Below are 27,654 nucleotides of genomic sequence, written 5' to 3'. Positions count from 1 at the left end.
TCGGATTGGTTTTCAAATATTTTTGAACAACCCGACCAACGCTACCTTAAATTCTGAATTCTCTTCTCCTCTCTTCTCGTCTCTTCTCTTCTCTTTTGTTCTCTGCCATAAGTTTCTTTTTACTTCTACCATCACCTATTTTCTCCAAACAAATGGAGGGTTAATGATTGGAGTGTCTATAGGCTTGCTCTTCTGCATATTAAAGTGCTTTAGTTTCTTCTTTATATAAGACTTTATGGCAAATTGAGAAGTTCCCTAAACTAATCTCTTAGGATTCTCACCCCAAAGGATATAACGCCTCACTTGTAGCTTTAATTTCAAAAATTAAGCGTAATCAAATTTTTGTCCCCACAATTAGCTCCATGTCATTTCTAGCCATTAATGTCATCAAATATAGAGTTGGCATAATGTATCTTCCTTTGGACATTTAGAAAGACATACACAGGGGAACCCTCATCAATTATCTTAAAGTCATACATGATAATGTCTTAATGAAAGCAAAGGTCCCATTGTCTTAATGATTGCCATAGGCCATTTATGGAATTTTTAAGTCTGCACGCCCTGCGTTCTTGTCCTTTGGCTGTAAAACCAATAGTTTGTTCCATACAAATATCTTTGAGAAATGCTGTCTTCACATTCATTTGATGTTACTTTGACTTCAAGTTAGATATTATAGCTAACCATAGACGAATAAAAGCAAATATTAGTGTTAGGCTGTATGACCTAAAGGAAGATTAACTAAGTCCCTCGCCTCATTGATCCATATAGATGCCATTTCAATGTTACCTAGAATGTGTAATGTTCAAGTTCATGCAACGGGAATGAGATTTTGGTATGACACATGCTCTAAAGTATGGAATGTTGGGGGTATTCTTATGTAGACATGTTTTTGGAAAATATGTACGAAATTTGGATATTTCAGGGAGGATGTTGAATTCTTTGAAAATCTAGAAGAAATTTTCTTTTGTGAAATAGATAGATCAATGGAATTATAATGTGATAATTCTCCACTTTAACTCATAAAAGAATATGTGATGTAAAAAATGTTGAATTAAAATGTTGGATCATTAGATTTAGCATTCCGAAATGAAAATGTACCACGTTTTGGAATGTTCAATATATGTGACTTGCTAGGGTGTTAGCGTTTTTTGGTAAGTCTGTGATAAGACCCTAGGGTTTTATCATAGAGAAATTGGGGAAAAAGAAGGGAAAATAGTAAGAGAACAGAGGTGTTGCACACAAACTTGCACCCCTAACTTCTTTTGAGGCAAGAGACATGAAAAACTAGATGTACCTTCGAACTTGTTGGTAAGTCAAGACGATAAGCAATAGGGCCTATACGTTTTAGGATCTTATAAGGCCCATAGAACCGGGGGAGATAACTTCATTGAAGAACGAATAGTCATAGATATCTGTCTATAGGGCTATAGCTTAAGAAACACCCAATCTCCCACTGAGAATTCCCTTTAACTACGGTGCTTATCAACTTGCTATTTCGGACAAGCTTGAGTTGCAACAAGATTTTCTTTGAGGAGCTGAAGCACTTTGTCTCGATCATGTAACTCCTTGCAAACTTGATCAACTCTAGATGATCTAGTTGAATACCTTGCAAGAACAGAAGGAGCTCGACCATGAACAACCTCAAATGGAGTCAACTTGATGGAGGAATGATAAGTGGTATTATACCACCATTCAGTTCATGAGAGCCATTGCACCCAATCCTTCAATTTGTCATTTGCAAAGCAATGAAGATAGTCTCCAAGAACTTGTTAATAACTTTAGTTTGTCCATGATTGTGGATGATATGGAGTGCTCATATTCAATTGTGTTCCTTGCAAATGGAAAAGATCCTTTCAGAAGTTGTTGGTAAGGACTATCACAATCGTTGACAATATACTAAGGAGTTCAATGCAACTTGACAATATTCTCAACAAAAATACGAGCAACACTTATAGCAATATAAGGGTAAGTTACGACACAAAAATGAGCATATTTTGTGAGATGATCCATAATAACAAAAACAGTAGACCCTTAATAAGATTCCCTTACCATGGTAAGATGGTAGTCCCTTAATAAGATCCATGAAGATATCGGTCCAAGCTTCTTCTGGAATAGGAAGAGGTTGTAGAAGTCCTAGACTTGCCAGAGTTTCCCCTTTCTGTTATTGGCTGCCACAAACTTTTTGATTTCACCCTTCATTCCCTTCTAGCAAAATTTCTGAAAAATGTGCTTGTAGGTTCTAAGAAAACTAGAGTGACTTGTAGTCGGTGATACGTGTAATTCTTGTAGTATGGTTTGCTTGTGGATTGAATTAGGCACTAATAAAATCCTCCCTTTATGTAGTAAGTTTTAAGAGTCCCAAAAGTAAGGAGGGACGGAAGTTGGCATTTTTTGTAGCTTTTGGATAATATTTTATAGTTTCCGGATTTTGCCACCATTCCTTTCTAATTTGTTCAAAGTAGCACATGTAGGTACAAACAATCTGTAAATTTTCGACTTTATTAGGAAGTTGTGAGTGTGCATCTGCCACCACATTCAGGTTCCTTTCTTGTAAATAATCTCATAGTCATAGCCCAACAATTTAGTGACCACTTCTGTTGTTCCATGGAAGAGATTTGTTGCTTTGAGAAATACTTCAGGCTCTTGTGATCAGTTCAGATTTGGAAATCCTGACCAATCAAATATGGTCTCCACTTTGTAACTGCATGCACAATGGCTAGCATCTCTTTTGTCATAAATAGAAGTGCCGATGTGGGATGGAGAAAGAGCCTTACTGATAAAAGTAATGGGGAATTTGTCTTGCATTAAAACTGCACCATTGCCAAGTTCTAATGCATCAGACTTGATGATGAACACCTTGTTGAAATCTTGCAAGGCAAGAACTAGTGTGGTGGACATTGCATTCTTAAGCTTGACAAAGGCTTGTTCAGCTTTCTCACTCCATTTGAATGCATCCTTTTTTAGCAGAGCGGTCAGTGGAGCTCTAATCTTTCCATAATCCTTGACAAACTTGCGGTAGTAACCAGTCAACCCTAAACATCCTCATAGTTTTTTGATTGTTTGTAAATAGGCTAGTTTGTCATCACTTGTATTTTAGAAGGATCAATTAAAACACGTTCTTGGGAAACAATTTTTCCAAGGTATTCTACATGTGGTTGAGGAAAATTGCATTTAGATTTATTGATAAACAAGTGATGCTCACGGAGTGGTGAGCACAATTCGCAGATGACTTAAATGATCTTCAAGCGATGAGCTATATATCAGGATATCATAAAAAAATGAGAACAAACTTTTGTTGGTAAGGTCGGAAAATGTCATTCATGAGACTTTGGAATGTAGGTGCATTGGTTAACCCAAAAGGTGTTACCAAGAACTCGTGATGGCCATCGTGAGTTCTAAACGCTGTCTTCTGAATGTCATCCTCGTGTACCTTAATCTAGTGAAAGCCTGATCTCAAGTCGACTTTGGTGAACTACTGGGCACCTCCCAACTCATCTAATAGTTCAACCATAATAGAGATAGGATATTTATCCTTTATAGTGTTCTTGTTCAGTGTTTGATAATCAACACACATCCACCAAGAGCCAGCCTTCTTCTTCACCAATAAGAGAGGGGAAGAATACGGACTGACACTTGGCTGAATTATATCAGCATCTAACATTTCTTTTACTATATTTTCTCTTTCTACTTTATGAAAAAGGATAGCAATAAGGACGGATGTCAGTAGGGACACTACTTGGCAATAGAGGAATGCGGTGATCATATGTTCACTGAGGTTGCAATCCTTGTGGCTCCGCAAATTGGTCAGAAAATTATAAAAATAAGAGATTCTAGCCCTTTATCTTGGTTAGATTGATGTTGTAACTCCTTTGGTGCTCGAAGTTGTACCGGGCAGCCATGTTGCTCCTTTCTAAGGAGCTTCTCCGTCTGATGGCTTGAAACTATAGTAACATTACCACAATGTTTTGCCTTTAAAAGTCTCTATTTGGCTATTCATGATGAACTTCATAACTAGTCTAGAGAAATTCCAAGCTATATCACCTAAAGGCCTTAACCATTCAATACCCAAAATCACTTCATAGTCACCTAGTGGTAGCAAAAAGAAATCAACATACAACCCATGGTTCTAGATAACACTTGCTCTAACATGTCTAGGTCCTTCCATCTCAAACCTTCACATCAATCTTTTCACATTGCTCCACAGGATAGGCTATCCGTTTAGTAATTTTAATGTCCATAAAATTTTTAGTGCTACTCGTATCAATTAAGATAGTAACAGGTTGGCGTTTTAGGAAGCCACTCATTTTCATGGTTTGAGGATTAGCATAACTAGCTAAAGCATGAACTGAAGAAGTGATAGATTCATCACAATGCCAACACAAACATTTTGTCTTTTGCTCTTTAAGTTCCCCCTAAGTCAATTATTTGGCAGAAGGATTGCAAGGAGCTGGTGGTGTGATAGTGCTGCTGACATTCTGCTTGCTAATGGTCTTGTTGGAGCGACATCGTTCTTCTCCCAACTTCTTGTCTTCTAATCGTGCAAAAGAAATTGAAGCAGTCAATGTCCGTGGTCAACGCACTTTGGCCTCACGCTGAATGTCAGGCAGGAGACTTTCTATAAGAGTACCAACGAGTTGGTTTTCCTTCCAATCTTTAGTCATGTTTGATAGGCTCTCAAATCGTGTTTGGTACTTTAGTTGGACATATTTTAGCAAGCTCTCCATCAATATTCTCATATCCAGTGGGCCCAAATCGGACAAGTAATTTAGAAAAAAATTCTACCCATGAAAGCATTCCATAACGAGCTTCAAACTAGTCATACCATTGAATAGCATCGCCCCGTCCAAACTAATAGAAGCAATCTCAACTTTAGATTTTTGGAGCGTGGTGAAAGTGAAAGTTTTTTTCAGCCCTAGAAACCCAATCGATAGGGGGTCATCACTATCCTACTGAGGAAATTCTACCTTCATAGGAGAAGGACTGTGATCATGCTCTCCTTGGTAACCTCCTTCGCGCATGTATGACTGCTCCCTACTGTTAGCTGACATAGAGGCATCATATTCTCTCTCTTTTGTAGGAAGATGTAATGAGTAGTTTAGAGAGCAATGCCTGCTTCTCTTCAAATTGAGACTTCAACATAATGCTAAGTTCAGTCTTTAGCCTAGCTTCCATTGGGACTGCTGATTTTTCTAAGGTCATTGCATATGAATGAAGATCAAGAATTCCAAGATCTTGCTTTTGTCGGAAGGTTAGTAACATCCACAAGAATGTGAGGAATTGGGGAAATTTAAAGAAGGGAAAATAGTAAGAGAAAATAGGGTTGATTACTTCGAGGGGATCTGCCTCGAAATTAGGCAAAAGACTATGAATTATGTTATTGCTTGAATGAAAAACCCCGTAGGGTTACATATTTGTAGGGTAGGAACTTTACTCCTATTAGGAATGTAAAATATCCCAATCCAAGTCCCTAATGGACTCAATCCCAATTGATTTGGGAACCCTAACACATTAAATAAAAACCAACATCAAATAATCCTAACATTAAATAGAATCCCAATTGATTTGGAAATCATAATTAACTAGAAATTCCAATTGATTTGGGAGTCCTATCATTAAATAGAAAATCCCATTTGACTTGGGAATCCTAACACAATTAATTAGAAATCCCAATTGATTTGGGGAGCCTAACAGTATGCTTCATCTCATCATTCATTACAGCAGCGGAGCAGCTCATCTCTTGGCAGTAGGCAATGCAGGAGTCCCTAAGCTCATCTCTTAGCAGTAGGCAATGCAGGAGTCCCTTTATAACTTTTAGGTTCATCATTTTCTAGTGGCACTGCATAAACTATTTCTCTTCAATCAAGTATTAATGTAGGAATTAACCCATTCTGGCCCCTAAGCAATGTAGATCTTTGAGAATCATCCCCAAATGCATTCCCACTCTCTTGTAATGCATTTTCATTGTTTTTTATTTTCCTGTTTTCTGTATGGGTGTCATATGTGGTATGGAATTCTTAAATTTCTTATGTCTTAACTGGGAATTTCTTATTTTGAAGGACATATCTTTACTTATACAAGTTACTAAGTAAGATTTGCTTAATGTTGGATTGCTGCCACTATTCACTAGGAGGCATCTATTTGATATGCCTTCACTTTGTTTTTTTTATGAGGTTCGACATCCTCTTCTTTTCCCCACTATAGAATTCTTTCTCAAATGAAGTCCATATTTTGTGATTCCAACTCAGTCATTCCTTCAACATCATGTTTTATGAAGACATATCCTTTAAAATGTTCTGAACAGTGCACAAATATACATCTGTGCACTCTAGGGCCTGTGTTATGACCAAAATTGTGCTGATCCTCAAGGGCGTAATAATCCCAGATCTGGTTTATGGATTGGCTCTGCAGGTACCTTGTTCAAGAAGTTGGCAGTAGTAAAAAATGCATCTGTCCTGAAAGAAATTGGGAGGTTTGCTTGCGCCATTATGGATCCCCACATTTCAAGGATTGTTCTAGTTTTTCTCCTCATCGCACCATTTTGTATTGGAGTTTGAGTTGTCATTACTCATTAATTGCCTTTCAATTCCTTCATCATCATAAATTATTTTGAATCAGTCAGAGTATTCTCATCCTCAATCAGTTCTTATTGCCTTGGTTCTCAAGTTTAATTGATTCTCAATAAGACCATGTATGTCAACGCAATCCACAAGCTTATGAGAAGTTAAGCACTATAACAAAAACAGTTATAATCATCAATAGAAGTGATGAAAAAAGGACATCAGTTTTGTGCCCTCACATTCCTTGGATCATGTATGTTAGAATGGACAAGTTGGAGTAGTATAGTGCTTCAAATTGCCTTATCAAATGGGCTTCTAATTGTCTGGCCTGTTAAAAAACATTCATGTGTTGGGAGGTTTAGCTTGTAATCCTAAAAGTCTTTCTCTAACTAACCTTGTCATCCTCTCTTTTCCAGTATGTCTATTATGCAATGTCATTGCATTGATATTATGAGAAGTCACAACAAAAATATAATCACGACTTAAACATTCATCCGTTAAGTCCTTATCGAAGTGAGTCAAATCATTCAATACATAATCATTCTCATATAGTTCAGGCTTAAATACCCAATTTGAAATGAAGCAAGTACAGGAAGCAAATCATGTCGAACACAGCAAATGTGGAGTTTGTCATGAAGAATTAGCTTGCAACTCGTTTGCAGCTTTAGTTTACAGGTACAATTCTTAGTGCTTGCATGCATTCTGTGATACTCCACAAACCCAAACTTTTCTCTTTCCACATGTATTGTTTTGTTGTCCTGTGTCTACAATCCAACAATAGTTTCAGACTGAATATTAATTTCCTCATAAGTGCAAACTAAATATTCAAGGCGAGATATATATTCATGGATTATCTTTTCTGCTTTGTACATTCATGAGAAAAATGACTAGGCTTTCTGCAGCTAAAGCAATTTCCACTTCTAGAATCTAGTTGTCTTGGGAAGCATTCTTTCCCTTTGGGTCCTTCACTTTTCTTAGTGCAGGTTCATTTGTTATTATTTTTGGTCCTTTCTTTTGGAGTTTATGTTTGGACTTGTTGCCCTTGCACGAGCTTGTCCCTGCAATCATGACAGAACTTTGGTTTTTTGCCTTTAGGCACTCGGTCTTAAGCTCAAGATGATTTATCTAGTCATCAAATGTGCGAATATTTTCATTGTGCATTATTGAGTGTTCTCTTCTGACGGATGTACGTCCAAATTGTGAAATTATATGTTTATGGCCTTTTTAAATTTCTGACATGTGCTTATGTGCAAAAAGGGCTTATATAGTAAATAATTTTGTTATTTGGCTCCAATGTAGTGTGAAGTTCAAAATTCGGCCATGTTATTTTAATCATACGACCAACAATATTTAGCTAGTCCATCCACTTTTTCTAACAACTTCTAGGTTTGGAAATTCGACAGGGGAGATGGTAGAAGTTAGAGTTTCTGTCAGATTATGAGGCTGCTGAACTGTTTACTGGATCATATTGTTTCCTCAATGCCCCATTGAATTATTTGAATTTATCAACATTAATTGTGCCCTTTCATAAGGATTTAACTGTAGTGAAATGGATTTTCTAATGCTTTGCTTGCAGGCTTTGCACGACTGGGCTTCCAAGCGATGTTACTGTTGAAATTGGAGAAATGTCCTTTCATCTTCACAAGGTACGTTTTATCTGATATTATTTGATATTTAATCTATCATTCAGCATGCATGCATTTGCATAAATTTGTTCGCATGTGCACTCTATCCTATGAGGCTGCCTTGTCTTATGTACACACTATCCTACTAGGTTGCCCCTTTTGCTTTAAGCCAACTAAGTTGCAGATTCATGGTGAATTTTATTTTCCCTCCCCATTTTGGTATTTCTTGCAGTTTCCTTTGCTTTCAAGGAGTGGGCTATTAGAAAAGCTTACTGAAGAATTTTCATGTGAGGATGGATCAAGTTGTGTTTTGCAGCTTCATGACCTACCTGGTGGAGCTAAAGCATTTGAGCTTGTGGCCAAATTTTGTTATGGTGTTAAAATAGAGCTGAGTGCTTTGAATGTTGTCAGCCTTAGGTGTGCTGCTGAGTACCTTAGGATGAGTGAAGACTATGGAGAGGGAAATCTCATTGCACAAACAGAGGCCTTCCTTAATGAAGTTTTTGGTAATTGGCCAGACTCAATAAAAGCTCTTGAATCATGTGAAGTTGTTCTAGCATATGCAGAAGAGCTACACTTTGTTTCAAGATGCATCAACTCCTTGGCAGTGAAAGCTTGTGCAGACCCATGCTTAGTTGGCTTGCCTGTTTCAGGGCAGAACAACACGCAGAGCCCAGGTGGCACTGTATTGTGGAATGGAATATCTACCACAACAAAGTCACAATCAGTTAATAATGATTGGTGGTATGGGGATGTGGCCTTCCTTAACTTACCTCTGTATAAACGGCTGATCCAAGCCATTGAGATGAAAGGAATGAAACCTGAGTGCATTGCTGGGTCTCTCATTTTCTATGCTAAGAGATATCTTCCACTGATGAATAGACAATCAAGCTTCAAGGACACAAACCATGTCAACCCGGGGACAACAATTTCCACCCCTTCTGAGGCAGATCAAAGAGCTCTCCTCGAAGAGATTGTGGGGTTACTTCCAAAGCAGAAGGGAGTCACATCGACGAAGTTTTTGATTAGGCTGCTCCGAACTGCTATGATATTACATGCAAGTCCATCATGTAGAGAAAGTTTGGAGAAAAGAGTGGGTGCTCAGTTGGACCAAGCTGCTCTGGAAGACCTTCTTATACCAAATATGGGCTATTCAGTGGAGACCCTGCATGATATAGACTGCGTTCAGAGGATTCTTGATCATTTCATGTCGGCTGATCAGACGATTGCCACATCATTGTCTCCATGTACAATTGAAGAGGAGCAGTTGGCTGATGGGGCCCACTCCCTGAATCCAATTACTATGGTGGCCAGTTTGGTGGATGGATATCTTGCTGAGGTGGCACCAGATGTTAATCTGAAGCTCCCAAAGTTTCAGTCGCTTGCTGCTGTTATCCCCGAGTATGCTAGACCACTTGATGATGGCATGTATCATGCAATCGATATATACCTGAAGGTAACAATCTCAGCTGCTTCTCTTCATATATGTGTGTGTCTGTGTGGGGTTTAAAAGACTTTCAACATAAGAATTAGGGCTTGAGCAGAAAAAGAGAAGACATGAGAAAGAGGGCTTCAACCAAGAGAAGTGTGTACTATCTTCAATGTGAAAATTTGATGAGACAATATGATGCAACACTGATTGGCAGCAGAGAATCAGCAAAAAAATAATAGAAAATCAAGAGAAAACTTAAAAAAAAAAAAAAAGGGCTGGTCCCGCGTATGTGGGGTCCGGGGAAGGGGTGGACCACAATGGGTCTATAGTACGCAGCCTTACCTTACATTTTTGCAAGAGGCTGTTTCCACTCCTCGAACCTGTGACCTCTAGGCAACCTTACCGTTGCGCCTAAGCTCCCCTTCAGAAAACTAAATCAAGATAACGGAAAAATAAATGGGAAAAATTTGAAGGGAAACCCAAAGCAAGACGCGGTTTAGGGCTTAATTTTCAATATTCAATGTGCCTCTAACTTTTACACATCCAGCCTTTATATAAGCTTTCTCCTAAATAAGAAAAAAGTATCTTGGAAATAATATCAAATCCCATAAGGAAACAATCTCTAGGGAATAATAGCAAATTCCTAAAAAAGGAACATAATTTGCAAAATAATAGTAAATCCCTAATCAATGAAACATAATAGCAAATCCCTAACTGAAAATTACGTAATTAAATCCAAATGTCCTATGTTATGCCTACTCGTGGTAACAAACATTTCCAAATGCCTTAATCCTGATCATATGTTATCTCTTGATGTTTTCCATCTTTCTCCCCTGGTTGGAAAAATTTAATCTTGAATTCTAAACATTTGAAGGATGATGGACAGAGGAATTGTGAAAAAGTGGAAATGATCAATATTTTTAAAAATAAGCATGAATGCGAGTGGACAAGGTCATTGCAGACAAACTTATAGGCAATGTAAACTGCACATACTGTTGTCATTTACATCTTTAGCCTTGAAGTCAAAAGACTAACCCTACATGGATGGCTTAATCTCTGCAATTCCCATCTCTTCAAGTTCCTTCGTGGGTTCTTTGGGCTAATTGTCAATTTTGGAATGTTATTTACACCTTTAGATCTTGTTAATACAACTGGTTGCAGCTTTGGTTTTGCATGGGCACACGAAGCATCTCTTCATACCTCTCCTTTTCTTATTCAATAATAAACTGTTTTTGGTCGACAATATTGTTGGATCGATTGCTTAGCTCAGTAACTATTGGGATAGTTCACTTGGTCGCAACTGTGGCCTCCTTTACCAACATATCTCAACGAGCCATTACTTCTGTAGGTTCTCTGTTCATGCCCTCGATTTCCTTGTAGTATTGTAGATCCAGTTTTGCAAACAGGCTTGAGTTGGTCCTTCATCACCATGGTTGTTGGCAAGGATTTGGCATGGGTGAAGACAGTAGGGATACAAGAGTAATAAGGGGTGACAGTAACAGCAACGAGGACTGAATTGGGGCTGTGGGTTAGGGATTTGGGAAGTTCTCACATTCAACAGCACATGCAGTTGAAAGATGGGAGAGCCATGTATTTGTGATGGTGGAAATGTGCATCTGGCAGCTTGCAGTACTGAGATTATTGCTGGCAAAGCTTTGACAGCATTGGTGCTTTGGTTTGTGGCTTGCAATTGAAGGGAAAAGAGATTCTGGTGGATGATTCAGGAATTTTTCAGTGAGGAAGGTCTGCTGGTTGGATTTCTCACTCGATGTCGAGGAAGATTCTGGTAGTGATGTGGTTTGCTACTTCTCTGGTGCACCAGCAGCAGCAGATTTTTTTGTTTTTGGGGTTTATTTCTCCTGCATTTTGCTGCTGCTTCTTCTCCTCAGTTCTGGTAGTGGCCAACAGCAACAAAGTCTCTCTGTTAGGTTGATGAAGGATTGGGGCTCCCTGACAGGGGCGATGAAGTAAAGATAAGAAAATGATGTTGAGTATTTAAGGGTTTGGGTGCTGTGGACAGTGTCTTCTGGCGTGATGAATGTGATAGGCTAGGGTTTTGGCTGTGGCTGGTACGACTGACTCATGTTTGTTTGATGGCTAGGCTGGCAGTGGTGGATGGTGGTTTGATGATGGTAGGAAGGGAGGATTTTTTATGGAGCTCTGATACCAAATTGATGCAGGAATTGATTGGCAGCAGAGAATCAACAAGTAAATAGTAGAAAAGAGAATCGAAAGAAGGTAACGAAAAAAAATGAATGGGAAAAAAAAAAAGAGAAAGGGAAAATCAAAGCAAGACCCATTTTAATTTAGGGCTTAATTCTCAATATTCAATCCGCCTCTAATGGCTACACATCAAGCCTTTGCATAGGCTTTCTCCTAATACTAAATAAGGAAACGATCTCTAAGAAATATTATCTAATCCAGAAGGTAACAATCTCTAGGAAATAATAGTGAATCCCTAAATAAGGAAATATAATTTGGGGAAAATAGTAAATGCTAATTAATGAATCATGCCGGAAAATCCCTAAATAATGAAGCATAATAAAAAATCCTTAAATGCTGTAATTTACATGATTAAATCTAAATATCCTAAATTATGCCTATGCATATGGGAAACATGAATATTTCCAAATGTCTTCATCTTGCTCATACATGACCTCTTGATCTTCCCTTTCACAATACCTGTGAACAAGTAAGATAATGGAGCCCTATACTAAAAACTATTATTATAGTAACACTCCCCCGAAAGTTAGGGGTGCATAAATATCACCCTATCTGTTGGAATTGGTGTGATCCCAAGAGAAAAAAAAAAGGGGGGGGGGGTGAATTGGGTTTTAAAACCTTTTTGGCTAATTGAAACATTTCGCCGATTCACTACAAATCATATCCCATTCATCATACGAACGTGTATGTAAAATAATTAAATCATGAGTGCAGACATACACGTGTGCAGTATATCTCATTTAATTTAAGTGTGTGCATGCAAATAATTGTAACAGTAAATGACAAGCATACACATATAGAAATTTAAGTGTGGAAATTTAAGTGAGAGAGAGAGAGAGAGAGAGAGACAATATTTGTTATCGAGGTTCGGCCAAATTAGCCTACGTCCCCCCCTTGGGCATACCCTTCTAGGATTCCCACTAACCCTGCTCACTTATGGGTGGAGTAGAAACCGTTTACAATGTCCTTCCAGGGCGGACATTCCCCAGCTCAATTACAAGGCTGAGCCCAACTTGTCTCACTTACGGGGTTGAGACTGCCCAGCTCAATTTCCGGGCTGAACTGAACTGGTTTCACTTACGGGGCTGAGACTCCCTAGTTCTATTAATGGGATGAACCCAACCGGTACATTAAAATTCATTTTTATATATATAAAAATGTTTCTAAATACAAGCAGAGATGTACACATTTAAATTCTAAATACATGCACTCTAATATGATATGAAATATGCTTAGTATAATAAGGGTGTTTTCAAAATAGTTGTATAATTTTTGATTATGATATATAAATGAAATTTTTGTACAAATGAAAAGTATATGATCTTTGATTTGAAATAGAGTATGCAATAAAATACTTCAAACATCTTAAAGCCTACAAAAAGTTTCTCTGAAAATATTTATCAGGAAAATAATCGGGAGAAACTAAGATTTACTCTCAATAATGATTTTAAAACAATGAAAGAACTTATGAGAGTAAAATGCTTTTCATCAAATAAATGCCCAATCAAAAATGAATACTCTCTTTCAAATGATTTTCCAAAGAGTAATAAAGAGAGTTTGGAGAGTATACAAATTTACCCCATAAAAGATTTTGAAATCGAAATTGAAATGGGGGAACTTTGATTAAAAAATGTTTGAGAGAATTTTGAAGTTAATTAAAGTTGCTAATCAAAGAAAATGAGGGGTTATTTATAGTTTTTCAACAAAATATGACCGTTGGGGACCTATTGGGAATTTTAGAAAAGTTTAATTAAAGTTTAATCCCAATTACCCTTAATTATCCGCGGTAAAAATGTGGCAACCTGAGAGTTTTGGTCGCCCAAACAAATACAAATAGAAAAGTTAATTTTTCAAGTTCGGGTGCCCGAGGAAAAGTTCAAGTGGTTGGGCCAAGATGATTTTCCAAAAGATCGAGGTTCAGTCAACCGGTGCACAGTTTGGTTTGCCAACTTCATAATTCGGCTGCCTGGGGTATTTTTGAGCTTAGGGTTCGGGCGCCCGGGGAAGGTAAAAAGTGACCACTCGACATTCAGTTCAATTTCAATTCGGTCGCTTGAGCCATAGTCAACTTGTTGACTTTTTGGCCAGCAGAATGTTCGGTTGACCGAGTGCTATAACACAAATAGTTTGGTCGCCCGAGGCTTTCAATTAAGCCTAAAAACCTAACGTCGGTCAGCCGAAGTCAGCACTAAGGTCTGTCTATGACCTTTGATTCCCTATGGTTAAACTACGATCATTCGAGCATTCAAATCATATCATGCATATGCATGCATTATTATAGACCAAATAAAAAATTAAATGCAATACAAATTAAAAACAAAATGTCTTCTTCTTTTGCTCTTCATTTTCCATGGAATTCGTCAGGAGTGTGAGCTTTATGTCCCTGCTGGCTTCCATTTTCCGGTATCTTATGTTCGTGTTGAAATGATAACCTGTTCATACACTAAATGCACACATAAAATACTGGTGGTTTGTTAGCATCAAAACAGAGATCGGACTCAAAAAGCCAACACTATCCAAGTTTGGTATGATTAGGGGAGAAAGCAAGTCTAAACTAGGCCTTAGTGAACAAATCTACTAGATAGTTACAGAAGTTCACAAATAGGTAACCCTTATCTTCATCATTGTAGCGTTCCTTAGTCCTTACAAAATGACAGTCAACCTTGATGTGCGTAGTCCTTTTGTGAAACATAAGACTACTTGTAATTTAGGTAACAATCTGATTATCAGATAACATAGTCTTCTTACCATAATCCTTCTTAGACTTGAAAAACTTTAGTCACACTAACTCATTGATAATATGGGCTTTAGCGTTCAACCTCACCATTGTAATTTGTTTCTTGCCATGTGGGGTAATATGATTGCCACCCACAAAGAGACTGCACCAGCTAGTTGACCGCAGATCTTGTACTAAACTAGCCTTATCAGCATCAACGTACCCTAATATTAGAGCTAATATACACCCATATATCAATCTTTATCAAGGAGAGTTCTTGAGAAATTGAGGGGTTCTACATACAACATTCCAATGTTCCTACTTGGGCTTCTCTTTAACTAAGTATCCCCTTGGCAAAGGATGTGGTCTTGAGATAGATAAATAAGTTTTTTCAATCACCCTCTTGTGCCAGTGCTTTTCTTCAAAATTTGGTCCATCAATCTAGATATCTATGCATTTGGGTCCATAGGAATATCAAGTAGTTTAGCTCCAAACATACTTGTATCATTGAGAATGCCTTTAGTATATTTCATCTTCAACAAGTTTAAGCCTTTGCTACACTTGAGAACCTCAATGTGAAGGGAAATATTGAAGGGTGCAGAGTTCCTAGATTTGGAATTGCTTCTGAAGCCAACACTTGTCATTTGTAATTGAGATTGTCATTGCTTGTGGTGGTGGACCTGGTGGTGATATTATCATAAACCACCTTTGCCTCCTTCCTGACAAAAGAAAAATGATCAGAATAACTCTGCGTAATGCCAAAATGGAAATCACTATGTTGAATTTGTCAAACCAAGCCTTGGGAAATTGCTTATGCCCATAAATGGTCTTCTGAAACTTACAAATATTAACTTCTCTTCCCCTCTGTGCAATTACTTGGAGGCTGCGCCATGCTCACTTCTTCCTCTAGCTCCCATACAAGAAAACATTCTCAACATCTTGGTGCTGTAAACCTATAATGCCAATCAAAATCAACAGTTAAAGAAGTTAAATGCAAGCATAATTCTGAGCCGTAAGAGAGATCTCAAAGTAATCAACATCATACGTTTGAGTATAATTCTCATCCACCAATTGAACTTTTTAACATTTCAGTATAACTATTACGATGATGCCTAACCATTATCTCTTTCATTTGTCAGCCTAGCAGCATGACACTTTGCTCCCCCACAACCCTTTTTACTACTTCGGTTGCTCTATTTCACTTGCCACCACTCTGAGAATTGCTTTTGCTTTCTTTTCCTCTGGCTACTAAGATGTTTCTGCTCGCCATTTTGTCTCTTGCCTGTGCATGGATTCAGGACAGTTCAAAAGGTTGACCTGTTTGGGAATCTCTGAATCAAAGCTTATTTTTGACTTCCTAAAGCATTTCGTCACTTTCCATGCCCTTTCTCAGCAAGCTGGTACTTATGATCCAACTAATGGTATAAATCTAGCGACACTTAACTTACTCGTTATGATGAGGAAGACCCACTAATTCCCATGTCTTTTTGAAAATGAAGACCTTCATTTATTCATTCATTCTATGCTTCCACCTATGATTAGCAACAACCTCAACACGTGAACAAAGAGAAATGGAGGAATGGACATGCAAAAGAAAACATAGTAGGAGGAAGATGAAGTAACGAAATATTATTAATCATAGGATAAGCAGCCAAGGATGTTTAAGTGCAAGTTCTAGTACCTCTTCAATGAGCGATGGGCAAATGTAGCTCTAATTGAGGTGGTCAAAACTACATTTCAAATAAAGTAGAGGTTTGAAGAGGGGCCTGGATAGCTGCAGTGATGTTGGCTCGTTTCTTATAATGCTTATATACTTTCAATGGTTTCTCTGGAGCAGTTGGAGGATTTCTTTTTGATCGACTTTGTTGGGTTTGGAGGCAAAATAAGGTTAAATTTTTGTGTTGGTGTGTAGTCTTTGTAATTATATGGGAAATTTGGTTGGAGGGTAATGCTACGATTTTTTGAGATTTTCTTCATCTGTAGATTTGATTTGGCAAAGGATTGATTTTTTTAGCCTCTTTGTGCGTGTTATCAACTGGGTGCTTTGGTAGTATGGCCTTCCCCGATAGTCAACATGATTGGTTGGCCCTTTTAGCTTGGTTTCTTGGTTTTGCTTTTTGTATCTGCTAGCTTTTGTATTGTTTTCCTTTTGCTTCCTTCTGTTCTTTGAGGATGTCTCATCCACTTTGTAATTCCTTCTAAATTTAATTCTTCTAGAAATTTTTTGTTTGACATTTGAAAATTAGGATATTTGTCTATAAGTAAAATGATTTATACTGTATATACTTTTATATATAGTATAGATATGAAATAATGCTATGATATTATGTCATAAATGTGAGAAATCATTTAATGGTTAGACTTGCAATTTCTTAAGGAAATTAGGGCTAAAGTAGGAAGAAAGAAGGAAGAGAGAGTGAGACAAGTGGTGTGAATTGGCTTTGGCCTAGTGAATTGTCTCCACAGACCAGTTGACTATATTGAATACGAAAAATTGACTATAGAACTACCCCTGAAAAAGGATAAAATATAATATTATATTAGAAAACAGCTACTTACAACTGGCTTGATGCTGTTACAGTTTCAAGGACATCTTATATTGTTGATTTACAAAGCTATTACACAACAACAACAATTAGGGGTGAGCATAATTCGGGGAAAACCGAATTAACCGAATTAACCGACCGAAATTGGTCGGTTCGGTTCGGTTAAAAAAACCAGTTCGGTTGGTTCGGTTATACATTCCAATATTTCGGGGAATCGGGTTTCGGTTCGGTGAATAGAAAACATTAATTCGGTTAACCGATTAACCGAATTAATAATTAATTAAATTTTAAATTTAAATTAGAAAAATTCCTGTTATCTTCTATATTTCCATTCCCTCTCCGCCTCTCGGCTCTCACTCTCCGTCTCACTCTAAGTGCTCTCAGAAACTCAGAAGTCAGAAGGCCGCCTTTCTCTTGCTCACCCGAGCTCAATCCACCGCAGTTCGCACCACCATCTTCACGCGATGCTATCGCCGGCGACCATCGCCATTGTCGTCGCTGGTCATCGTCACCGGCACACAAGCTCCCTCTCATTCTCATTTTTATTCTCTCACAGTCTTGCGCACAGAGCAGTTCACTGAGAACCACCCCGGCTCGGCGGCTCCTCCTCACTAACATCAAGCTCGCCCGAGCCCAATCGTCTCCCTAACCAACCACCTTTCCTCCACATCAATCTCCACTTCTCAGTTCTTCGGTTCTCCCTCTTCGCGAATCGCCTCTTCCTGGCTTCGCGGCTTCACCTGAGCCCCTCTTCCAGTCTTCCCAGTTCGTGACCCGTCCCGATCCCGAATCCCTCTTCGATCGGCTCTTCCCTCGCGTGGGCATGGCGATGGATCAACACTCAGTGACTCAGGACTTCAAGGTTTCAACCTTGCCCCACCTTTCCTTGTTTAAGACGGATACACAGTCCAGTACACCTTTCCCCCTTCCGTTCCTCGTTTCACGGTTAAAATCGGTTAACCGAATTACCCAAAAATAAATTCGGTCGAGTTCGGTTCGGTGAGACCAAACGGTTCGGTCGGTTCGGTTAACAGGATTCTTTAACCGAAATTTTCGGTTAATTCGGTTAATTAACCGAATTTAGCCAAACCAACCGTTTGCTCACCCCTAACAACAATGACAAAACCAAGCCTTAGTCCCACTAAGTGGGGTCGGTTATATGAATCCTTTTCCGTCAATTTATGCGATCATGAACCATTTCTTTTAATAGATTCAAGGATATTAAATCCTTACTCACTATCTCCTTCCAAGTTATTTTAGGTCTACCCCTACCCCTTCTACTACCCCCCACAATAACTAAGTCACTCTTCCTCACAGGTGCACTATGTGGCCTACGTTGCAAGTGTTCATACCATCTGAGTCGTCTCTCCTTTATCTTATCTTCTATAAGAGTTACACCTAACTTACCACGAATATGTCATTCCTTAATTTATCTTTCAATGTTATACCACTCATCCATCTAAGCATTCTCATCTCGGCAACTTTTACTTTTTGGATATTATGTTTTTTTGTCGCCCAACATTCCGATCCATATAACATAGTTGGTCTTATAGCTGTCCTATAAAACTTTTCTTTCAATTTTAAGGGTATTCTACGATCACATAGCACAGTTGAAGTACTTCTCCATTTTACCCAACCTGTTTTAACTCTATGCATTACATTATCTTCAATTTTTCCTTCAGCTTGAATAATAGATCCAAGGTATCGAAATCTACAAGTGCTATTTATTTCTTTATCATCAAGTTTAACTTTGTCTCCAATATTCCCCCTATCATTACTAAAATTACATTTCATATATTCTGTTTTATTTCTACTTATCCTAAAGCCTCTAGATTCCAAAGCTTCTCTCCATAATTCTAACTCAGCCTCTACTCCTTCCCTAATTTCGTCAATTAATACAATATCATCTACAAACAACATATACCATGGAACCTCCTTTTGAATATTCTTAGTCAGTTGGTCCTTCACTAAAGCAAAAAGATAAGGACTCAAAGCAGATCCTTGATGTACACCTATAGTAATTGGAAATTCTTTAGTTTCTCCATCTATAGTCCTTACACTAGTCATTACTCCATCGTACGTATCCTTAATGACATTGGTATACCTACAACATACACCCTTTTTTTCTAAGACCCACCATAGAATTTCCCTAGGTATCCTATCATATGCTTTCTCAAGGTCAATAAATATCATATGCAAGTCCCTCATCTTTTCCCTAAACTTTTCCATTAATCTTCTTAAAAGATAAATAACTTTTGTTGTAGATCTCCTAGGCATAAAACCAAATTGATTTTTTGAGATCTTTGTTTCTAACCTTAATCTTTGTTCAACTACCATTTTCCTAGTTTCATCGTATGACTCATAAGTTTAATTCCACGATAGTTATTACAATTTTGAATATCTCCTTTATTTTTGTATATAGATATTAAAGTGCTTTTCCTCTCATTTTCTTAGTTTTTACAATTGTATTAAATAAATTAGTTAACCATATAATTCCGTTATCACCGAAGCATTTCCAAACTTCAATTGGGATGTTATCTGGTCCCATAGCTTTCCCATTTTTCATCTTTTTTAGTGTAAACTTAATTTCGTTAACTCTAATTTTGCGAATAAATTTTATATTTTTAGTCTTTTTCTCATTTGACAATTCTAAGTTTAAGCCTTCTATTTGGTGTTCATTAAACAACTTACTAAAGTAATTTCGCCATCTTTTTTTGATATCTTCGTCTTTAACTAAGACAATATCATCCTCACTTTTTATGCATTTTACATTTCCTAAGTTCTTGTTCTTCCTTTCTCTAGCTTTAGCAAGTTTAAATATATCTCTTTCCCCTTCTTTTGTACCTAATCTATTATACAAACTATTAAATGATCTATATTTAGATTCACTAACGGTCTTTTTTGCATCTTTTCTTGCCTCGTATTTTTCAAAGTTATCTCCGTTTCTACATTTTTGTCACATTTTTTATCAAATTCTTTTTGTCTTTATGATTTTTTGTATATCTTTATCCGACCCCCAACTCTTTTTGCCATTCGATAATCTTCCCCTTGATTCACCTAAAATTTCTTTTGCTATATTTTTAAATAGAGCTAGCTAATCTATTCTAAAGAGTATTTGTATCTATCCCATCCTCTATGGTCCAATCCCCGTCTTTGGTCATTCTAGATTTAAATTTTTTTATATTTTCTCCTTTTAGGTTCCACCATCTAGTTCTCTTATACTGGTTTATTTTATCATTTTTCTTCCATTTTTTAATACATATATCTAACACTAAGACTCTATGTTGTGTGGTTAGGCTTTCACCTAGAATAACCTTACAATCCTTGCATGATAAACGATCTACCCTCCTAGTTAAAAAAAATCTATTTGACTTCTATTTTGTTCACTTTTAAAGGTTATTAAGTGTTCTTCTCTCTTCTTAAAGTATTTATTATACTAAAATCATATGACATAGTAAAGTCTAATATCATCTCTCCAGACTCATTTTTGTCTCCATATCCATATCCTCTATGTATCCTCTTATAATTTTTATTATCTCTTCTAACGTGTGCATTCTGATCTCCTTTTATAAATATTCTCAGTCCCTGGTATGCCTTGTATAATACTATCCATATCTTCACAAAATTGTCTCTTAAGATTTTCTGTTAAGCCAACTTGAGGAGCATAAACACTAATGATATTTATTATCTCTTGTCCTAATACCATCTTGATTTTTATAATTCTATCCCTTACTCTAGTTATATCCACAATGCTATCTTTTAAGTTTTTGTCTATAATAATGCCTACTTCATTCTTATGTTTTTTTTTTTTCCAGTGTACCAAAGTTTAAATCCTAATTTATCGATTACTCTAGCTTTCTCCCCCACCCACTTAGTTTCTCGAAGGCAAATTATATTAATTCTTCTTCTAATTATTGTATCCACAATTTCCATGCTTTTACCTGTAAGTGTCCCTATATTCCAAATTGCTAATCTAATCATAGTTTCCTAAACTAATGTCTTTACCCGCCCATATCCAGAATGATGCAGGAACCCTCGCATATTTGACACCGTACTAGGGCGCCGACATGGTGCGTCGCTTCGGGGCGACGACCTAGCCCACCCTCGCCCACTTTTCGCTACACTCGGGTGGTTCAAGTGCAACGTGTCGCTTATAGGGGACGCCCCAACAAATATTCGGTAAGGATTCATATCATAGTGATTTGACAATTTTTACACTGGCTGTCAGCTACTTAATGCAACCCTCCTCCTTTACCCGGGCTTGGGACGGGCCGTGGGTGAAAAAATTAGAACATTAAGTGCATCACAGGCGGAGTTATTTTCAAAGCTATTAAGTAATCAAAAAATTGAAGATATCAGTTCACACATTCATAAACACTTGCTATAAAAAAAATGTTAAAACTGTAAACTCAATACTTCAAACACCTATCTTTCTACCCTTTCTTTCCCCAAACTCTATGCCTCTCAACCCTTGAGCATACATGCTCATGCATTAACTTGCACTTACACTGTTACACATCCTTACAGGTGCACAAATTATTAATATAATTGATATAGCTGAAATTGAAATAGCACAATCACAATGAGTGGAGTTTAAGAAAATGATTTTACTTCTTTCTCTTTAGAATATCAATATCCTCTAGAGTTACTGTTACATAAAGGTTGAGGAGATGAAAACTGTCTCTTTCATACATTTTCTTTCTCATCCATTTACACAGGTGATGTGGCACTATTATGACTGTTGAAAATAGTTAGATGATTTAATTTGAAAAAATCTAGGTAGCCTAACTGTGGTGTACCCCTTAATATTTTATCTAATTATGCCATTTTCTCTTGTTCCTGGTTTGAGATAATCTTTGTGCTGCATGGTGCGTCTGACTGTGGCTGTAACTCTGTTCTGCATCAAATGCCAAATCCTAATGTGTCGATTCTGAACTAATTTAGAACTTACTGTTCTAATGAGGTATTGTATTAATAAGATGTGAAGAATCAGTCCTATAAGCCCATGTCCAAAAAATTATTCAATAGTTAAGTTTTTCTTGAGATTTATGCTCTAGCAAAGGATATCCAATGGGTTGGGTTTGCGATGGATTTCAGACAGATTTTTTTATTCTATTGGGATCTGTTTCACATAGTTTTTGCCTTGGACTCTTGGGAAAAAGCTTTGGAACTCTGATCTGCTGTACCAAAAAAGCTGTTAGATCTGCAGCATAAATTAATTCAAAGTGCTATTTGAAATGTTGGATCTGTATAATGACAAATGTTGAAAAATGTAAAATGTAACACCCGGTGCACAAGGCTCCCACGCCCTTAGGGTTTGGAGAGGACAAGATGTATGCAATCTAATGATAAACTTTTAAGTTATTTTAAATATAAGTGCTGAAGATTAAATATACATGAAGCTAATAGTAGTTAAAGCATTTTATAGTGGAAGACAAGGGGTATAGGAATGCAGAAGGTTACTTTATTACATCTAGCTTTGGGACAATATTAGTCATAGGAACCCAGGTTTTGGTAATATTAGCTTTTTAAAAGTTCTAGAATTTACTTGCCATGCCACACGGATTCAATTAGAAGTATGACTAGGTTGGAAAATGCCATAGACTTTGGACAGATTCTACAAATGTATAGGCGCAACTGATTGTTGGGCGCTAAAAAAATGTTAAAACTGTAAACTCAATACTTCCAACACCTATCATCCTACCCTTTCTTTCCCCAAACTCTATGCTTCTCAACCCTTGAGCATACATGCTCACGCATTGACTCACACTTGCACATCCTTACGGGTGCACAAACTAATTAAAATACGATTGTTATAGCTGAAATTGAAATAGCACGATCACAATGCCCAGTAGAGTTTAAGAAAATGATTATGCATGTTTTTTTATATTTTCTCTTACAAAACAAATAGAAAGTTTATTTGCTCACTTCTTTTCTCTTTTGAGTATATCAATATCCTCGAGTTACTGTTACATAGAAGTTGAGGAGATGAAAAACTAATACATTTTCTTTCTCATCCATTTACACAGGTGATGTGACATTATTATGACTGTTGAAAATAGTAGGTGATTTAATATGAGAAAATCTAGGTAGCTTTACAGTGGTGGACCCCTTAATATTTTATTTAATTATGCCATTTACTCTTGTTCCTGGTTTGAGATAATCTTTGTGCTGCATGGTGCGCTGGACTGCAGCCGTAACTCTGTTCTGCATCAAATGCCAAATCCTAATGTGTCAACTATCGACTAATTTAGAATTTACTGCTCTAATGAGATGATGTACTAATAAAATGTGAAGAATTAGTCCTCCCATGTCCAAAAAAGTCTTCAATGGCTAAGTTATTCTCGAGATTTATGCTCTAGCAAAGGATATCCAATGGGTTGGGTTTGCGATGGATTTTGGATAGAATTTTTGATTCTATTGGGATCTGTTTCACATAGTTTGTGCCTTAGACTCTTGGGGAAAAAAGCTTTGGAACTCTGACCTGCTGTACCAAAAATGCTGTTAGATCTGCAGCTTAAATTAACCTCAAAGTGCTAGTTGAAATGTTGGATCTGTCTAATGACAAATGTTGAAAAATGCAAAACGTGACACCCAGTTCACAAGGCTCCCACGCCATTAGGGTTTGGGTAGGACAAGATGTATGCAATCTAATGATAAACTTTAAGTTATTTTAAGTATGAATGCTGAAGATTGAATGTACATGGAGCTAATAGTAGTTAAAGCATTTTATAGTGGAATACAAGGGGTATAGGAATGCAGAAGGTTACTTTATTACATATAGCTTTGGTAAAATATTAGTCATAGGAACTTAGGTTTTGGTAATATTAGCTTCTAAAAGTTCTAGAATTTACTTGCCATGCCACACAGATTCAATTTGAAGTATGACTAGGTTGGAAAATGCCATAGACTTTGGACAGATTCTACAAATGTATAGGCATAACTGATTGTTGGGTGCTATTGACACATTTGTTCTCATGAAGCATGGTATCCTCCTCTGAACATTCTAAAGGCCTCTTGCATTTTACAACTACAGGCACATCCGTGGCTTACAGATTCTGAGAGGGAGCAAATGTGTAGACTGATGAACTGTCAGAAGCTGTCGTTGGAGGCTAGCACCCATGCAGCACAGAATGAGAGGCTACCTCTCCGAGTAATTGTCCAAGTTCTGTTCTTTGAACAGCTTCGGCTCCGAACATCAATTTCTGGATGGTTCTTTGTCTCTGACAATCTTGAAAATTCACAAAATCCCGGTAGAAACCTTGCATTCCCTGTGAACAGTGGGTCTGACCTAGATGACCCTGCACATGATCAAGTCATGGGTGTTGATGTCATGAGGGAACGTGTTTTTAAGCTTGAAAAGGAGTGTTTGAGCATGAAACAAGAGATCCAGAAGCTGACAAAGATGAATAGAAGTTGGAATATTTTTCCCAAAAGGTTTGGTTTTGGATTAAAATCTCAGCCTCGCAATTCCAAAGCATCATCACATTGTGAATTAATAGAACAATCATCATATGAATGGGCAAAAAGGTCCAAAAAATTGTGAGCTTGCTGTCTGAAGTATGAAGGTCCACCTAATGGGCTAGCACAACATTTTTTCATTTCTTTGTTTTCTTCCCAGTACCCATTGAATCCTCGAGACTCCTGATTCTTTATTCATTGAATGGATAATAATTGAATTGCTGTTTAGGGCTTAGAAGGTAAGTTCTAACTCAGTTTTCTCACATATCATTTGCACATTGTTGTAAGTTTTAGATTAAATTGAAGAGGACAAAACGACATTGAGATTAGTGGTTATGCACTCATTTATGTGATTTCTTACACAGTTTGTAAACAAATCAGAATAGATGTTGGCCTCTTCAAGGCCATTATTTCAGATATCTTGTTCACCATTCTCCTGCTCCCTACTGAATTAAGTATTGAGCTATATTTTTCCTCTGTTATATTGGTGAATTGTCCATTATGCTGCCTCTGTTTCTGGCAGGTCTGAATTGCATCGTTGGGTGTGTTGCTTATAGGCCTTCATCCAGTTTAATTTTGTGCCAGAGGTTCTGTATTTTGCATTCAGCTTAGGATTGGTTTTGGGTTCAATTAAGCTGTTCATGGGTTATTGTGCTTCTGCTAGTTTCACTGTGGAAGCATCTGAATTCTTTCCCCTGCCTTCCCCAACCTTTCCTTTTTTTTTTCGAAGCACCTGAGTTGCTCTCAAAGGCTCCACTCAGTACCTAGGGATTAGGACATTTGAAATTTTCAGCAGTATAGCGTCCAAAGCTGTTTGTCCAGGATATTCGGTATTTGGTAAGATCGTTTAAAACCCAAGAATCATAACTTCTTGTGTGGAGCATGATTTACAAAATAGTTTTTAATGCATATTGCAAAACAGTATAATTGAAGTATTTCGATGTGAATATATGCCTCAACCCCGCAGCTTTATAAGAAAGTGGAATCAAATCGGGATATCGAGTTGGTTAAGTCTTGCGGATCTAACCTCTCTCTCCCTCTATTTTATTTTATTTTTTAATTTTTAATTTTTTTTGTGGGTCAAATAGATGGCTTAAAAATCTTTAAAAACCAAGGCAACGGTTCTAGGGAAGCAAACTCACAAGCCCCATATCTAGGCTGTCTAGCATGTGAAACCTGATGTCCTCCATAAGTGCATAACTAGTTGATTGCTCTCTCCATAACAATGACAAAACAAAATTCCTCAATCTTTGGATGGAGTCGCTACATCCCAAAGCCAATGTAGCATAAAGGCATGCCAAGTAACATGCACAATTGATTCACGAAATATCTATTGTTGAATTAGATTCCACTATTATTCTTCAGTACCATCTATTCCATGTTTTCTCTAGATCTTTAAGTAATTCTCACAACTTGGCTATTAAGAGATGTACACATCAATATTACAAACAAAGGTGACGAAGGATGGTAGGGGAATACTTTGAAAGAGGGAAGAGAGGGAAGAGAGAGAAGGGAAGAAAAAGGAAAAAAGTTTGTACGCAGATGAGAAGGGAAAACGAATTCAGTTCTGAATTCAAATCAATAATGGTCTTCATATAAACTAAAACAAATAATCAACAAAAATAACCAAATAGAATCTAGAATATTCAAAATAGTCCTAGACAAATTAGACTTAAAAGCATTTAGATTTTTTGATTTAAAACACAATTTTAAAAGAGAATATGATCGTCTAGAATTATTCGCAATCTTTCCACACAGCTCGCAATCCAATTACCCACACTATCCTGTGACACCCCCTTTGGTGCCTCCACCTCCTACTAACTCAGGATTACCCTCAAAACGCTCCATTAATGTTAAACTTTTACCTACCCACATGATCTGTGCTACTAATCTTTGATGTTTCGACCGTAACCTATAGAATTTCATACTTCCTGCGTGAGAGTAGCTTTCGGCAAATCATTTGCCATTGATGACCCTTGAAACAACCCTGCATTTCTTTCCTTCCAACCCCACGAAGTTGTTGCAAATTCAACCTTTCAAGACTTTTGGTGGAGACTGCGGATTTCCCTTCATTCTGTTTCTGTGCTAATTGATAAAATACTATAACAAAGAAACAAGAAGAAGAAGAAGTTGCAAGTGCAATCAACTATAACATACTTTAATAAAGATCTGCCCTGAAAGATGACAGACGAAAAATAAGGCAATAAGGCATGCCAAATTTTAAAAGCACAGAGGCAATCCAGCGAAACATGCAAAACGTGTCCTCTCCCAAATTACACTAGCCACAGCTGGTGTTCATAATCTGTTATGGGGCACTTATCCAAACAAAACTCCAGATCCTCTTTTGAATTGGCGAATTTCAATTTTTTCATAGGACGATATATTGAGATTACGTTTAGAAGTATAAATTTTAGGCTTTAATATTTGTGTGCACTTGAAAAACACTGGATATAATTTTATATTGTATTTTATTCAAACCCACAATAAATTCAATTCCTATATTTGAATTTTATGCTCCCAAACATCAAGATAATACGTAAAGAGACTGCCTCTATGGGAACATGCCAGCTAGAATTAAAGATTTCTAAGTTCAAAATTTGAGTGGAATGAAAAAAGAGGTAGAAATGGGGATGAGTTATTGTATGGTTCAAGCACGCTCGGAGCCACAAAAAGCAATATACAAGGAAAATGCATGGAGGTGGTAAGTCATCATCTAACAGAATGGAATGAAGGGTTCTTTTGGCGTTGATCTATATTCAGTTTCCAGAATGGAATAAGATAAAAATGAGTCTGAATAAAAATTTAAATAAAATATGTAAAGAAATTAAGTGATAAATTTGAGTCAATTCTATGAGAGTATATTCCGTTGTTATGTACCATGCATTAAAATTGGAGGCAAAGGGAACAAGGGTTGTGGGCCTGTGGCTACTGTGGGTCAATTGCATAAGCAGAGTAACATGAAATTCTCAGTGGGCCGGACGCGAAAAGGACGACACCAATTCAGAAGACTTTTGGTGGGTGCATGGGCCGTAGATGGTGAGTCATCCTCCTTTGTTTTTTATCAGCCCGTTAAAAAATTCAACACTACATAGTG

At 37.3% G+C, this 27,654-nt stretch overlaps 1 protein-coding gene across 2 annotated transcripts in view; it reads left to right on the top strand.

Annotated features, from left to right (window-relative positions):
* LOC131168577 (BTB/POZ domain-containing protein At5g03250-like) overlaps window positions 1–24,991 on the top strand; it is a 36,909-nt gene extending 11,918 nt beyond the window's left edge. For both annotated transcript variants that reach the window (XM_058128111.1, XM_058128112.1), the window contains exons 2-4: window positions 8,134–8,203; window positions 8,415–9,638; window positions 24,136–24,991. In XM_058128111.1, coding sequence (XP_057984094.1) covers window positions 8,134–8,203; window positions 8,415–9,638; window positions 24,136–24,645 — 1,804 coding nt within the window. In that variant the 3' untranslated portion in view covers window positions 24,646–24,991. The remainder of the gene's footprint in view (window positions 1–8,133; window positions 8,204–8,414; window positions 9,639–24,135) is intronic.
* The last annotated feature ends 2,663 nt before the right edge of the window (window positions 24,992–27,654 follow it).

The sequence above is a fragment of the Malania oleifera genome, chromosome 11 (genome assembly GCF_029873635.1).
Source record: "Malania oleifera isolate guangnan ecotype guangnan chromosome 11, ASM2987363v1, whole genome shotgun sequence".
Lineage (NCBI taxonomy): Eukaryota > Viridiplantae > Streptophyta > Magnoliopsida > Santalales > Ximeniaceae > Malania > Malania oleifera.
Note: the sequence above shows the minus strand (reverse complement) of the source record. Positions and strands in the feature narration are given on the sequence as shown.